Source organism: Apodemus sylvaticus, chromosome 4 (genome assembly GCF_947179515.1).
Source record: "Apodemus sylvaticus chromosome 4, mApoSyl1.1, whole genome shotgun sequence".
Lineage (NCBI taxonomy): Eukaryota > Metazoa > Chordata > Mammalia > Rodentia > Muridae > Apodemus > Apodemus sylvaticus.
Window position 1 is genome coordinate 103,903,466 of NC_067475.1, and position 15,512 is coordinate 103,918,977.

General features: G+C 38.7%; 1 protein-coding gene across 2 annotated transcripts in view; it reads left to right on the top strand.

Annotated features, from left to right (window-relative positions):
- Nucleotides 1-15,512, top strand: part of LOC127682335 (vomeronasal type-2 receptor 1-like) — a 28,132-nt gene extending 12,620 nt beyond the window's left edge. The window contains exons 4-7 of one of the 2 annotated variants that reach the window (XM_052178702.1): nt 201-236; nt 5,745-5,975; nt 12,851-12,974; nt 14,530-15,512. In XM_052178702.1, coding sequence (XP_052034662.1) covers nt 201-236; nt 5,745-5,975; nt 12,851-12,974; nt 14,530-15,512 — 1,374 coding nt within the window. The remainder of the gene's footprint in view (nt 1-200; nt 237-5,744; nt 5,976-12,850; nt 12,975-14,529) is intronic. The other variant, XM_052178701.1, reaches the window with a different exon arrangement.

Genomic DNA, 15,512 nt, shown 5'->3' on the forward strand with positions numbered 1-15,512 from the left:
GCATTTGGGGTTTTGAATATTATGTGACGGGAGGTATTTCTGCTCAGGTCCAGTGTGTTTGGAGTTCTGTAGGCTTCTTGTATATTCATAGGCATCTCTCTCTTTTAGTTGGGAAAGTTTTCTTCCATAATTTTGTTGAAGATATTTGCTGGCCCTTTCCATTGTAAATCTTCACTCTCATCTATACCTATAATCCTTAGGTTTGGTCTTCTCATTGTATCCTCGATTTCCTGGATGTTCTGGGATACAAGCTTTTTGCATTTTGCATTTTCTTTGAATGTTGAGTCAATTGTTTCTATGGTGTCTTCAGCATCTGAGATTCTTTCTTCCATCTCTTGTATTCTGTTGTTTATATTTGCATCTATGGCCCCTGATTTATTCTCAAGGTTTTCTATCTCCAAAGTTGTCTCCCTTTGTGATTTCTTAGTTGTTTCTACTTCTGTTTTTAGATCCGGGATGGTTTTGCTCAGTTCCATCATTTGTTTGTTTGTGTTTTCCTGTAATTCTTTAAGAGATTTTTGTGTTTCGTCTTTCATGACTTCTGCCTGTTGACGCAAGTTCTCCTGCATTTCTTTAAGTTTTTTTGCCTTTCTTCTTTATTGGCTTCTATCTCTTGGGCCTTATTCTCCTGCATTTTTTTAAGTGATTTTTGTGTTTCCATTATACGGGTTTCTAGCTTATTCATGTTCCCCTATATTTCTTTAAGAGATTCATTTATGTCCTTTTTGTGTTCTTTTAGCAGCATCATGACCAGTGATTTTAAATCCATATCTTGTTTCTCTGGTGTATTGGCATAACCAGTACTTGCTGATGTTGGAGAGTTTGGTTCAGATGCTGCCATATTGCCTAGATTTCTGCTAGTAGAGTTCCTGCGTTTGCACTTTGCCATCTTGTTCTCTGGAGCTAGTTGGTCTTGTCTCTGGCTGGTGTTTCAGCCTCCTGAGAGGCTCTAGGGCTGTTTCTGCAATACTGGATGGCAGGGTTTCCCCTGTTGCAGATTGCTGATGTGCTGTCCTCCTCTTGGGTGCCCTTGCAGCCCTAGTGTGCTTTGCCCCAGATTGTGTCTGTGAACCAAATGGTGCCTGTTTGCTCCTTCGTGCCTGTTTGCTCCTTCAGGGAGTGCTGAGGGGTGTATGCTGTGGGAACCTTTCCTGTGTGTTGATCACTCTGCTGGCCAGCGGAACTCCCAACCAGGTTGGTGCCCACAAAGCTAGCCTCGCTGTTCAGGCCCTGAGTCTAGGCAAAAGCCTGGCAGGCCAAAGTCCGAGCAAAGTTCCCCTCAGCTGTGAGTGTTAATTGGGTCTGTCAGGTGGCCAGGATGGCAGGGTGCGTGCGCTCCCTGAGAGTGCTGGGAGAGTCTGCTGGGCTAACAACCTCCTGGCCAGGTCGGCACACAGATGGCCCACCGAGCAGCCCAGGGCCTGGGGGCAGTCCAGGGCCTGACCATCTTAGACCCCAGCCATGTCAGCCTCGGGCTAGCCTGTTAGCCGGTTTTGCCTGCTAGGACTCTCTGTAGGCAGAATGGCAGCGGCGCCCGCACACACGCGCAAGCGCTGGCCCAGGCAAACAACCTCCTGGCTGGATTTGCACACCGGTGGCCCCCTGACCAGCCCAGGGACTGGGTGCAGGCCAATGCCCGTCGGGCTTAGACCCCCTCAATGTTGGTCTCGGGTTGTATTTGCGTACCTCAGTCTGTCTGATCTCTCTGGCGTTCGAGAACCAAAATGGAGGCCAGTCTCTTGTAACTGACTGGTGGGAGGCAGAGTTCTGATGTGGCTTCTGCGTGGTGAAAGGCGCCGTAAACCCTCCGCTGCTTGCAGCCCGGCTGGCCAGCGATGGCCAGTGGTCGTGGGCACAGGGTCTGCCTGGACCCTGTCAGCTTGGTTCCACTGCTGATGGCCCTTCCTCTGGACCAGCCGCTGCTGCCTACTCTCCTTAATACTTTTAATCAGCACTGGTCAGGTATTTTTAGACTAATTTTGAATTTAGGTTTGTCTAATTTTTATTATGATAATAATAATTATACATTATTTGCTGATGATATTGTATCTGTTCCTAGATTTATTTTCTTTTATGCATATAAATGTTTTGTCTACAAGTACTTATTTGGGTCATATGCATGCCTGGTACCTATGGAGATCAGAAAGGGGCATTAAATCCTCTGAAAGTAGTTATAGGTAATTATGAATTTCCATGTTGGTCCTGGGTATCAAATCTTATCATCTATAAAATCAGGAAGTGATATATATATAGGATAGATGTCAAAGGGTAAAGATTATAGGGGTTATCTGGGACATTCACATCCACTGTGTAGATGTGAGGATATATATATCCTCAGAAAGTCTCATCTCATATTTTCTCATCAGAAAGTATTATGTTTCCCTACAGAACTAATAATTATCCTGTAATAGTCACTCATGTCTTCTATCCACTCTTTGCCACCACTCATGTGACTCATGACTTCTTCCTAGCTGAGACATTATTGCTGTGGATTCAAAGCTGATTTCAACTACATTGTGAGTTCCAGGCCCACCAGAGATACAGGGTAAAGCCTTCTCTCAAAACTCAAAACAAAATGAGAACATTAATTATCCTTCTAGACAATATTGTGCAGCTGTAAAACCATCTTGCTTTCATTAGACTTTGCCCTCCAATTTTAGCAACCACTGAAAATTAATCTTATGCTAAAATACATATGATACCTTTGCTGCTTGAAAAAATATTCGTTTACAATTTTCTCATTCTATTCACATGTTATCTGGACTTCTACTTTTCCTCTACCAATTCTGGATATCAAAATAGAATCCAGCAATTTTTTTCTTCTATGGATGTTAATCTATAGTTTATTTATTTATTTTGCTTCCAAACCCTCCCAAAGTGTTCCGAGCCACTTTGAGTAGGCACTAGTTCCCTTTACTGACATTCTCTCTGTTATTTCTAAGGACTATCTATTTTTGAAACCTCTGAACATTATAGCTTCATTCTGTACTTTCTCTGGTCCAGATTTAAAGTCATCTATTTCTGTAAAATATGCTGTTTGCAGTAACTAACATGGAACTTAGAAATGATGCAGGTTCTGAATGCTAAGGGTGCTGATTAGGGTTTAATTAGCAACTTTATCCAACCTTGAATCACCTGAAAAGAGGAAATCTCAATTGAAGCATTTCCTAGATCATATTGCTTATGTCTGTCAGAGCTTGCCTCCATTTCTGATTGATGTGGAAGGGCTCAGTCCACTGTTTGCAGCACCTTCTCTAGGCTGATGTGACTGGACTTTGTAAAAAGATAGCTCATCAGACATGCCAGAGATTAAGCCAATAAGCAGCATTCCTCTGTGGTGATGCCTGTAGATTCTTAACCTGATTTCCATCAATGATGGACTGTGACCTGGAAATGTAAACCAAATAACTCTTTCTTCCCCCAGAATGCTTTTGGTCACAGAATTTTTCACAGAAACAGAACAGAACTAGAACAGATATGTTCGCTTGTACTAAAAATGTTCTAACACATATACAATGACACCAAAGACCAGCTCAGTGGACCAATGGATTTTATTGGGGTAACTTAATGGAAAATGAGTGAGGAGTTAGGTACAGGAGCAGAAATTACTCTAAGACAGATGCAACACCAAAGCCCACTTCAGCTGGGTGACATCTCACAAAAACTGGGAACTTGGAAGATGGCCTTCAGGCATCTCTAAGTAGTATCCTTCCTAAGTTGATATAAATAACTTCCAGGCAGCTCAGCTAATTTCTGTTTCTCCCCAGCAGAAGGACAGGTCTCAAGGGTCTTCTTTGCACCTTGTCTTTTTGGAGTCTTTGCACTTTAAACACAGGCTGAGGACTCTCACCTTTCCTTGCTTACTCTGGCAAGGTGCTGTCTATTGAATCTGCTCAGTTTTGTGGACTTCCTAGAGCTATTTTGAGATATTTACCTTACTACTTAAAGAGCTTCCCTGAAATGATGAAATGTTTGAATATGAGAGGAAACTGTTACACAACAGCAACTTTTAGCATCTCTCTACTAGACTGAGGTCTTCACAAAAGGGAATAGTTGTGGACATTTGTATCCTTATACAGGGAAAGTGGGTACTGGAAAAATAAATATTATAAACATCTTCTGTCTCTTGATAAGGAGTTATTCTACTACTAAACCTTAGTATAAACTTATACTATGCTAACAAAAACATACAATTTGAGTATACATCAAAGGTCAATTAATGTCCCAAATTTCCTGGATGTTTTGTGTTAGAAACTTTTTAGCTTTAGCATTTTCTTTGATCGATGTATCAATTTCTTTTACAGTATCTTCTACACCTGAGACTCTCCCTTCCATCTCTTGTGTTCAGTTGACAATACCGATGTCTACTTCCTGCTCTCATTCCTAGGTTTTCAATCTCCAGGATTGTCTCAAATTGTACTTTCTTAATTGTTTCTATTTCCATTGTCAGATCTTGAACAGTTTTATTCATTTTTCCCTTGTTTGATTGTATTCTTTGTACTTCTTTATATTTAAAGAAGGAGGTCCCAACCTGAAGTGGCTACTTCCTTTTTTGTTATTGTAGTTGTTGTTGTTGTTGTTGTTGTTGTTGTTGTTGTTGGATTTGGTTTTTTTCAAGACAGGGTTTCTCTGTATAGCCCTGGCTGTCCTGGAGCTCACTCTGTAGACCAGGCTGACCTTGAACTCAGAAATCCGCCTGCCTCTGCCTCCCAGAGTTCTGGGATTACAGGTGTGTGCCATCACCGCTCAGCTAAGTGGCTACTTCCTATAGTCAGGCAGGATTCACAGTACGGGGATAAGAACAGCAACCTACCCACAAAACTTTTCACCTAAAATGTGTTCTGCCTACAAGAAGTGCAGGAAAAAGATGGAGCAGAAACTGAGGGAATGATCAACCAATGACTGGCTCAAATTGAAGCCCATCCCATGGGCAAGAACCTGATACTATTAATACTCTGTTACTCTTTTAGACAGGATCCTACCATTACTTTCCTCTGAAAGACTTCACCTAGCAACTAATAGAAACAGACTCAGAGACCCCACAGCCAAACCATAGATGGAGTTTCAGGAGTCTTGTGGAAAAGTTGGGAGATGGATTGAGGGATCAAAAAGGAATGAAACTCCACAGGAAGACCATGAGTCAACTACCTAGAACCTTGGGAGCTCCTAGGGACTTAACCACCAAGCAAAGAGCAAGCATGGGCTAGATCTAGCCCCTCCCAATACCCACACATATGTATCAGATGTATAGCTTAGTCTCCATGCTGGTACCCCAACAACTGGAAAGGGGGTATTCCATTCATGCTGTCTCTAAATCTGTTACCTGTCTATGGGTCCCATTCCCATAACTGGGCTCCCTTGTCTGGCCTCAGTGAGAGAGGTTACACAGTAAATTCATGTGCAAAGATGCTGTGATTTCCAAGGGGGCTGGGGACTCCCTCTTCTCAGAGGAGAAGGGGAGGGTGAGTGGTGGAGGAGCTGTGTTAAGGGGGAGCTGGAAGTAGACAGGGACTGATATTGGGGTATAAGTGAATAAATAAATAAATAAATAAATAAATAGGGGGAAAGGTAAATTGAAATTGTCCACTGAAAATAGGTAAACTTAGATTCACATATTTAACCCAGTATGTCTTTAATACTATTTACTATGTTGTCATAATTTAATATTTTGTCATGACATTAAAATAATGTGATATTATTAATGAGATCATTTCTTTTACTTTTTTCTTCCTTTTCTTTATTAGCTAATGCCTTACTTTAGGAAATTAAAAATTACTACCCATGATGGAACAGAACTAGAACTTGATAACAATGGAGATGTAGAAAATGGATATTATGATATCCTCAATTGGCACATGGGTAAGGCTGGAGAAATCACCTTTGTCAAGGTTGGAGAATACAAGTTTACATCGTCAAAATATGAACTTATTCTTCCAAAGAATTCATCACTGTTTTGGAACACTGAATCTTCAAGGGTTAGTTGGTCTAGCATATTTTGTTTACATATAGAGAAAAAAACTATTTTTTTCAGGCACTAAATGAATGCAAAACACCTAACAATTTTGCCATATTCCAAATGAATTTCCTTAGTGTAGCATACGTTTTTCATGTTGTTCTTTGTCTAATTAGAATTTAAAGAATCCATATTGTACTAAAATATATGAAAATTTTAATATTCTTTAATATATTAAAGTATATTTAGTAGTGTATTGATATTTTGAGACTGTTTCAATGAGAATTAGGAATTTTATTTTTATCTTCTGTATTAAAATTATGATTATGTATTTTTCATGATTTTTACCCTTTAATATTTTAATATGAATTTACTTAGCCTATTGGTTTTCTTTTTTTATGATTTATTTTACAACCCAACTGCAGTTTCCCCTCCATCCTATCCCTACCCCACTCCCCACCTGTTTCTGTACCACTACCACTACTACCACCCCTATTTTCTCTTCCTTTATTTCTATTCAGAAAAGGGCAGGCCTTCCAAGGATATCAACTAAACATAGCATATCAATTTGCAGTACAACTAGGCACATCCCCCTTGTATTAAGGCTGGACAAGGCAACCCAGTATGAGGGAAAAGGTCCCAAAAGGCAATAAAAGAGTCAGAGATAGCCCCTGAATCTGCTGTTAAGAGTCCCACAAGAAAACCAAGCCACACAACTGTAACAAATATGCAGAGGGCCTAGGTCAGTACCAGGCAAGCTCACCGATTGTCAGTTTAGTCTCTCTGAGCTTCTAAGAGCCCAGGTTAGTCAATTCTGTGGGTTTTCTTGTGTTGGTCTCTCCCCCTCTGGTTCTTACAATCCCTCCTCTCCCCCTTTGGCAGGATTCTCTGAGCTTCTCCTAATATTTGGCTGTGGGTGTCTACATGTGTTTCCATCAGTTGCTGGATGAAGCCTCTCTAATGACAATTGGGCTAGTTATCAATCTGAGTATAGCAGAATACCATAGGCACCATTTCATTGACTTTTTTGCCAATCTTTATCAAGTGTGAGCTTCCTTTTGTAGCGTGGGTCTAAGGTTGAACCAGTCACTGGTTGGCCATAATTTCTGTGCAGCTTTTAACCCAGAGCATTTTGTTTGCAGGACAAATTTTGTAGGTCAAAGATTATGTAGCTGGTTTGGTATCTAATCCCTTTCCCTCCAATTGCCTGGTTAAAGGAAATAGCCAGTTAAGGCTTCACATACTCCATTGCTCAGAGCCTTAGCTAGAGTCATCCTCTTTGATTCCTGGAAGTTTCCATTACACTGAGTTACTAGTTTGTCTCCTAGATGGCCTCCAATTCCAGTTAGCTGTCTCAGTATTCTCTCTCTCCATCCTCCCTTCATCTGATCCCTCCCGTTCCCATCCTCCCATCATCTTCCACTTATGATGCCTATGATGACTATTCTATTTCTCCTTCCCAAAGAGATCCATGCATCCCTCCTTGAGCTCTCCTTGTTACTTAGCCGCTCAGGGTCTGTGGATAGTAGCATGGCTATCATTTACTTTAGACCTAATGTCCACTCATAACTGAATACATACAATTGTTTGGCTTCTGGGTCAGGGTTACCACTTAGGAAGATTTTATTTCCTAGTTCCATCTATTTGCCTGAAATTTATATAATGTCATTGTTTTTAACAGCTGAGTAATACAATATGTAAATGTGTCACATTTTCTTTATCCATTATTTAGTAGAGGGACATTTAGGTCACTACCAGTTTCATGCTATTATGAATATGCTACTATGAACATAACTGAGCGAGTGTCCTTGTGGTATAGTGGAGTGTCCTTTGGATATATGACCAGGAGTAGTATAGCTGGGTCTTCAGGTAGGTTTTTTCCAACTTTCTGCCATATTGATTTCCAAAGTGGCTATATAAATTTTCACTCCTACCAGCAATGGAGGAGCATTCCCCTTGTTCCACATCCTTATCAGCATGAGCTGTCACTAGTGGTTTTGACTTTATCTATTCTTAAAGTGTAACATGTATAATAATGGTAGGCATAAAAGAATTCCTAAGTTGATTGGAAGTAGAATTTTAACGATTTTCTGATAAAGTTGAAGGTTTACATGGAAAATAATTCTGATAAAATTGAAGAAATATATAGAAAAATATGTTAAAATTGAAGATTATAATGGAAAATACACAGAAAAAATGGTAAGCATAAAAATAATTCTAAGCTGGGCGGTGGTGGCGCACACCTGTAATCCCAGCACTCTGGGAGGCAGAGGCAGGCAGATTTCTGAATTCAAGGCCAGCCTGGTCTACAGAGTGAGTTCCAGGACAGCCAGGGCTATACAGAGAAACCCTGTCTGGAAAAAAAACAAAATCCAAAAAATAAATAAATAAATAAATAAATAATTAAATAAAAAAATAAAAAAATAAAAAATTCTAAGTTGATTTAAAGTGGAATTATCAACATCTTTGGGTAAAATTGAAGATTTACATGGAAAATATTTCTGATAAAATTCAAGAAATATATAGACAAACACTTTAAAATTGACTATTTCATGGAAGAATATACAGATAAAATGGTACACATAAACTTTCTAAATTAATTGAAGGTGGAATTATAAACATTTTGTGAGAAAATCAGAGATTTACATGGAGAACCTGTCTGATAAAATCGAAGAAGTATATAGAAAAACATGGTAAAATTGAAGATTGTCATGAAAATTATGCAGATAAAATGGTAGACATAAAAAATTATTAAATTAATTGAAAGGAATTTCAAACATTTTTTGATAAAATTGAAGATTTACATAAAAAATATGTTTTAATCTATTTTTTTAATTGGGGAATTGAGTTCATTAATGTTAAGAGATATTAAGAAATAGTGATTGTTGCTTCCTGTTATTTTTATCTTTGTGTGAGTATCTTCTTTTGGGTTTGTTGGAAGAAGATTATTTTCTTGCTTTTTCTAGGGTGTAGTTTCACTCCTTGTGTTGGCATTTTCCATCTATTATCCTTTGTAGGGCTGGATTTGTGGACAAATATTGTGTAAATTTGATTTTATCATGGAATATCTTGTTTTCTCTGTCTATTGTAATTGAGAGTTTTGCTGGGTATAGTAGTCTGGGCTGGCATTTGTGTTCTCTTAGGGTCTGTATGAGATCTCCCCAGGAGTTTCTAGCTTTCATTGTCTCTGATGAGAAGTCTTGTGTAATACTGATAGGTCTGCCTTTATATGTTACTTGCTCTTTTTCCTTTACTGCCTTTAATATTCTTTCTTTGTTTAGTGCATTTGGTGTTTTGATTATTATGTGCTGGGAGGTCTTATTATATTCTGGTCTGGTCCAGTCTATTTGGAGTTCTGAAGACTTCTTGTATGTTCATGGGCATCTCTTTCTTTCATGTCCTAGATTTTCTGGATGTTTTGTGTTAGAAGCTTTATGCATTTTTCATTTTCTTAGACTGTTGAGTCCATTTTTTCTATGGTATCTTCAGCACCTGAGGTTCTTCCTTCTGTCTCTTGTATTCTGTTGTTGATGTTTGCATCTGTGACTCCTGATTTCTTTCTGAGTTTTTCTATCTCCAGAGATGTCTCACTTTGTGATTTCTTTATTGTTTCTACTTCCACTTTTAGATCCTTGATGGTTTTGTTCAGTACCTTCACTTGATTGTTTGTGTTTTCCTGTAATTCTTTAAGGGATTTTTGTGTTTCCTCTTTAAGGGCTTCTGCCTGTTGGTCGATGTTCTCCTGTATATCTTTTCTTTTTCTTTTTCTTTTTCTTTTTTTTTTTTTTACTTTTTTCTCCTGTATTTCTATAAGGGAGTTATTTAAGTCCTTCTTGAAGCCATCTATCAGCATCATGTGATACAATTTTAAATCCAACTCTTGCTTTTCTGGTGTGTTTGGGGTATCCTGGGCTTTCTGGGGTGGGAGAACTGGATGCTGATGTTGCCAAGTACCCTTGGTTTCTACTGGTAGGGTTCTTGTGCTTGTCTTTTGCCATCTGATTATCTCTGGTGCTAGTTGGTCTTGCTGTCTCTGGCTGGAGCTTGTCCCTCCTGTGGGCCTGTAAGCCTGTGTCCATACTCCTGGGAGACCAACTCTCTTCTGGCAGGGTTTGTGCACAGAAGACTATGGAGCCTCTTGGCTCCCTGGTACAAATGGCAGCCTGAAGACCTCTGTCCCAACTGCTCCACTGATTATATGCCCTGTGTGCTCCTAGCTGTTCCCCTTCAGAGAGGAGGTAGAGATCTCACCTCTGCACCTGGAAGTGAAAGTGCTGCCGGGAGATCACTCCTGGTGGTTTGAGCACAGAAGGCTGTGGAGTCATCCATCTCCCTGGTACAAATGGTGGTTGGAAGACTTCCAGGAAGCTTTGAAATTTTATGAGGTCACATTTGTCAGTTCTTGATCTTAGAGTATAAGCCATTTGTGTTCTGTTCGGGAACTTTTTCCCTGTGTCCTTGTGTCCAAGGCTTTTCCCCACTTTCTCTTCTATTAGATTCAGTGTACCTGGTTTTAGGTGGAGGTTCTTAATCCACTCGGACTTGAGCTTTGTACAGGGAAATAAGAATGGATCAATTTGCATTCTTCTACATGTTGACTGCCAGTTGAACCAGCACCATTTGTTGAAAATGCTGTCTTTTTTTCCACTGGATGGTTTTAGCTCCTTTGTCAAAGATCAAGTGACCACTGTACCAATAACATGAAGTTTTTATCACTATTGCTCTGTAGTACAGCTTGAGGTCAGGGATGCTGATTCACCCAGAAGTTTTCTTATTGTTGAAAATAGTTTTTGCTATTCTGAGATTTTTGTTATTCCAAAAGAATTTGAGAATTGCTCTTTCTACTATGAAGAATTGCATTGGAATTTTGATAGGGGTTGCATTGAATCTTTAGATTTCTTTCCGCATTTGGGCCAGGAATTCTAGGAACTCTTTAATTGTTTGGGTTTTTTTTATTTCTGCCTTTACACAGTGATAGTTCAATAGAAAGCTGTTTAGTTTCCATGCATTTGTAGGCTTTCTGTTGTCACTAGTTCTGTTGAAATCCAGTTTTAACCTATGATTGTCTGATAAGATACATGAGGATTATTTTGTATCTTTTCAGTCTTGTCAAAGTGTGTGGTAAGTTTTGGAGATTGTTCCATGGGGTTCTGAGACAAATATATATTCTTTTGTGTTTGGGTGAAATGTTCTACAGATATCTGTTAAGTCCATTTGAGTCATAATATCTGTTAGCTTCATTATTTCTCTGTTTAGTTTTCCTTTGGATGCCCTGTCCATTGGTGAGAGTGGGAAGTTTAAGTCTCCCAACATTAATTTGTGTGTTTCATGTGTAATTTAAGCTTTAGTAATGTTTCTTGTACAAATGTATGTGCCCTTGCATGTGGAAAAATAGATGTTTAGAACTGAGGTGTCTTCCTGGTAGATTTTTCCACTGATGAGTATGAAGTATCCTTTACCATCTCTTTTGATTAATTTTGATTTATTTTGTTAGATATTAGAATCACTATACCAGCTTTCTTTTTGGGTCTGTTTACTTAGAAAATCTTTTCTCAACACTTTACAATGAAGTAGTGTCTATTGTTGATGATGGAGTGTGTTTCTTGTGTACAGCAGAAGGACAGATCCTGTTTTTACATCTGTTCTCTTAACCTGCATCTTTTTATTGGGTAATTGAGTCCATTGATATTGAGAGACATTAATGGCAAATGACTGTTAATTCCTGTTATTTTGGTGGTGGTAGTGATTGTGTGGATATGAGTGTACATGTATGTGTATGTGTGTTGTGTGTATGTAGTGTATGTGTTTCTCTTCTTTTGATTTTGTTACTTATTTCCTGTGTTTTAATGGGTACATTTAACCTCCTTCAGTTGGAGTTTTCCTTCTAGCACCTTCTGTAGGGCTCAATTTAAAGACAGATACTGTTTTCTCCATCTATGGTGAATGAAAGTTTTGCTGAGTATAGTAGTCTATGCATTTGTGGGCTCTTAGAACCCATAAAACATATATCCAGAACCTTTTGCCTTTTAAAGTCACCACTGAAAAGTTGGGTGAAATTCTAATCAGTCTGACTTTATATGTTACTTGGCCTTTTTCCCTTGCAGTTTTTTATATTTTCTTTGTTCTGTACATATAGTGTTTGCTTTTATTATAATTATATACATTATATTATATTATATATAATTATAATATAAATGTTCATGATTTTGTAGGCTTAACTTTTCTAGGTTTTTGTTTGGGTTTGATTTATTATTTGCTTGTTGGTTGTATTTTTATTTGTGAGCTGAGGTCTTACTATGTATTTCAAGCTGTCACTATGCCTGGCTAGGAATACACACTTTTATCTGTCCTATAAATAATTATCTCCACAATTAATATATAAATGCTGGGTTTACTCTATATATCAAGGTACATATCCATGCAGAGTATAAAAATACAAAGAGCTCTGAAATTGCTACTAAAATTTCTAAAAGTAAATAGCAAGATAACTTTCCAAGTTATGCCTTCTCTACATTATCTTTTGACCTTCATAGCTTACATGGAAAGAACATTCATTTTTCTTCCTTTCTACCAGCCACTTATGATTATGATCAATGTCTAACTATCACAAAAAATATTTTTGGATGCTTTTGCTGAAAAGAGATATCTTATAGGAGCTGAAGAGAATTACTACGGTCACAGGTCAAACTAGGCAGACTGATCTATCCACAGTATCTAATATGAATCAGTTTGGTCTTGTTCACCAAGATGGCAAAGAACTATCCCTAGAGTTAATTCAGAATTTCCAGAGTCAATCACAAGATTGTTCTTTAGCAAAAGTTCATGATAAGCTCCTCATACTGCCACACTTTTTCTGCTATCTTTGCTTAGTATATATGCTGTCTTTGTCTTTATTAGCTTCCAGATTCTGTCTGCACAAAACTGTGTGCTCCAGGGACCCGAAAGGGGATTCGACAGGGACAACCTATATGCTGTTTTGATTGTATCCCATGTGCTGATGGATATGTGTCAGAGAAACCAGGTAATGATGGGGATTTTTGCATTGGCAGTAATTAACCAGGGTATGTCAGAGAACTTCTTATACTATAAGTCTTTATAAAAAGATATAAGCATCCTGTAACAAAACTCAAGAAACCAATACAATTAATTACTGTGCAGTTTGACCAAAGGAAAATATTAGTTTTCACTTCTGATATAAGACAATATTGTGGTATAAATCTACCACAATAAAGTTTATAAAGAAACACCAAGAGATGGAGAGATGGCTCCGTGGTTAGGAGCACTAACCACTCTTCCAAAGGTCCTGAGTTCAATTTCCAGCCACTACATGGTGACTTTCAACCATCTGTAATGAGATCTGACACCCTATTCTGGTATGTCTGAAGACAGCTACAGTGTACTTACATATAAATAAATAAATAAATAAATAAATAATCACCAAACAAAATAAATAAAATGTGAAATATATATATATAAATTCATTAAATGTTCACATTACTTGCTTTTAAGTAGACTCAAAACTGAACTGTAGTTGGAGAAAAGTCACCCATTTGTCTTAAGTGTCTAAGCACTGAAAGCACAGGCTTTACACAGTCGATGCAGAATGAACTGCTACAACAGCCTACTCAGTTGCTGATTTCTGGAGGTGATTTAGGCAAGCTTGGTTTTGTGTACTGTGTTGGACCAGATTTATTTATATTTCAATTTGGCTTTTGGTTGAAGAAACAAAAATGCATTTGTCTTTTGTCGCAGAGACCTCAGGGTAATTGTGTAAAAAAAAAAAAAAAAAAAATTGATAAAATGGTCTGTGATGAAAAACAACCACACTGTAACCTACACAACTCCCTGGCAACAATTCCTCCAGGCTCTGCACAGAATTCTATTAAGAGATGCCAAGACCAGGAGTCAGAGTGGCTGAAAGCAAACACTACTCTTTAAAATTAATACCCATTCCATCATCTACCATAACCTCATCTCAACAAGCTTTCCCTTGTTCACCAATGCTTCTTCTTAGAGCCTCCTGCCAGACTTAGTCTTATTAGTTTCAGGGACCATGATTGGTGGTTTTATTTTTCTTCCCATCATCCTCATAACTCATTAGAATGAGCATCTAGAGGTGGGAATGTGCAAGATTCTCCTCCGTGAGGAGACATTGGATGAGAAACTGAAAACACAAGGGGTTTGACTAGCTATGTCCCAGTCATTTTGATCGTTTTCCTCAGAAGCTGTGACTTTCTCATTCCTGGACTGTTCTGGAGTTGATAAAGAAACACACCTCTTTCTTCAATAGAAGTTAAAGGAGAAAAATACAGCTCATCCCTGGAAAAGACCAATTCAAGATAAGCTCGAATTGAAAAGAAATGCTCAAATTCTGAACTTGTAAACAACCCTCAATCTGTCATTGCATTTATAAACTCAAAAATATTTTCCCACTCTATTGAATATAAGATATTATATCTATTTTATAACAGATTTCCAGTAAACATTGTTCCAGTCTTTAACTTCCCTAGACTGTTCACAATTAAAAGTGACAACTGGGTTCCATTAAAGTCAGTTCTCTCTTTTTTTCTCAATAGGCCAAAGGGAATGTGATCCATGCAGTGAAGATGATTGGTCCAATGCAGAGAAGAGCAAGTGTGTGCCAAAGTTTGTGGAATTCCTTGCTTATGAGGAAGCCCTGGGGTTCACCCTTGTCATCCTGTCCATATTTGGGGCTCTTGTGGTCTTGGCAGTCACTGTTGTATATGTAATTCACAGACATACCCCATTGGTGAAAGCCAATGACCGGGAGCTGAGCTTTTTCATTCAGATGTCTCTGGTTATCACGGTGTTGTCATCCATGCTGTTCATAGGCAAGCCATGCAACTGGTCCTGTATGGCCCGCCAGGTCACTCTGGCCCTGGGCTTTTGCCTTTGTCTGTCTTCCATTCTGGGAAAGACTATTTCACTCTTTTTTGCCTACAGGATTTCTGTATCCAAAACCCGCCTTATATCTATGCACCCAGTTTTTAGAAAATTAATAGTACTGTTTTGTGTTGTAGGGGAGATTGGTGTATGTATAGCATACTTGGTGTTGGACCCTCCGAGCATGTTCAAGAACATTGAAATTCAGAATATAAAGATCATCTTTGAATGCAATGAAGGTTCTATAGAGTTTCTTTGCTCCATATTTGGGTTTGATGTCCTTCTGGCTCTGCTGTGCTTTCTTACAACTTTTGTGGCTCGCCAGCTGCCAGATAACTATTATGAGGGGAAATGCATCACTTTTGGGATGCTGGTCTTTTTCATTGTCTGGATCTCTTTTGTCCCTGCTTACTTGAGCACCAAAGGCAAATTCAAAGTGGCTGTGGAAATATTTGCCATTTTGGCATCCAGCTATGGGTTGTTAGGCTGTCTATTTCTTCCCAAGTGCTTCATTATCTTGCTGAGGCCGAAGAGGAACACTGAAGAAACTGTTGGTGGAAGAGTCCCCACTGTTGACAGGAGCATCCAGCTGACCTCAGCTTCTGTTAGCAGTGAGCTTAACAGCACCACAGTGTCCACCGTTCTGGATGAGTAG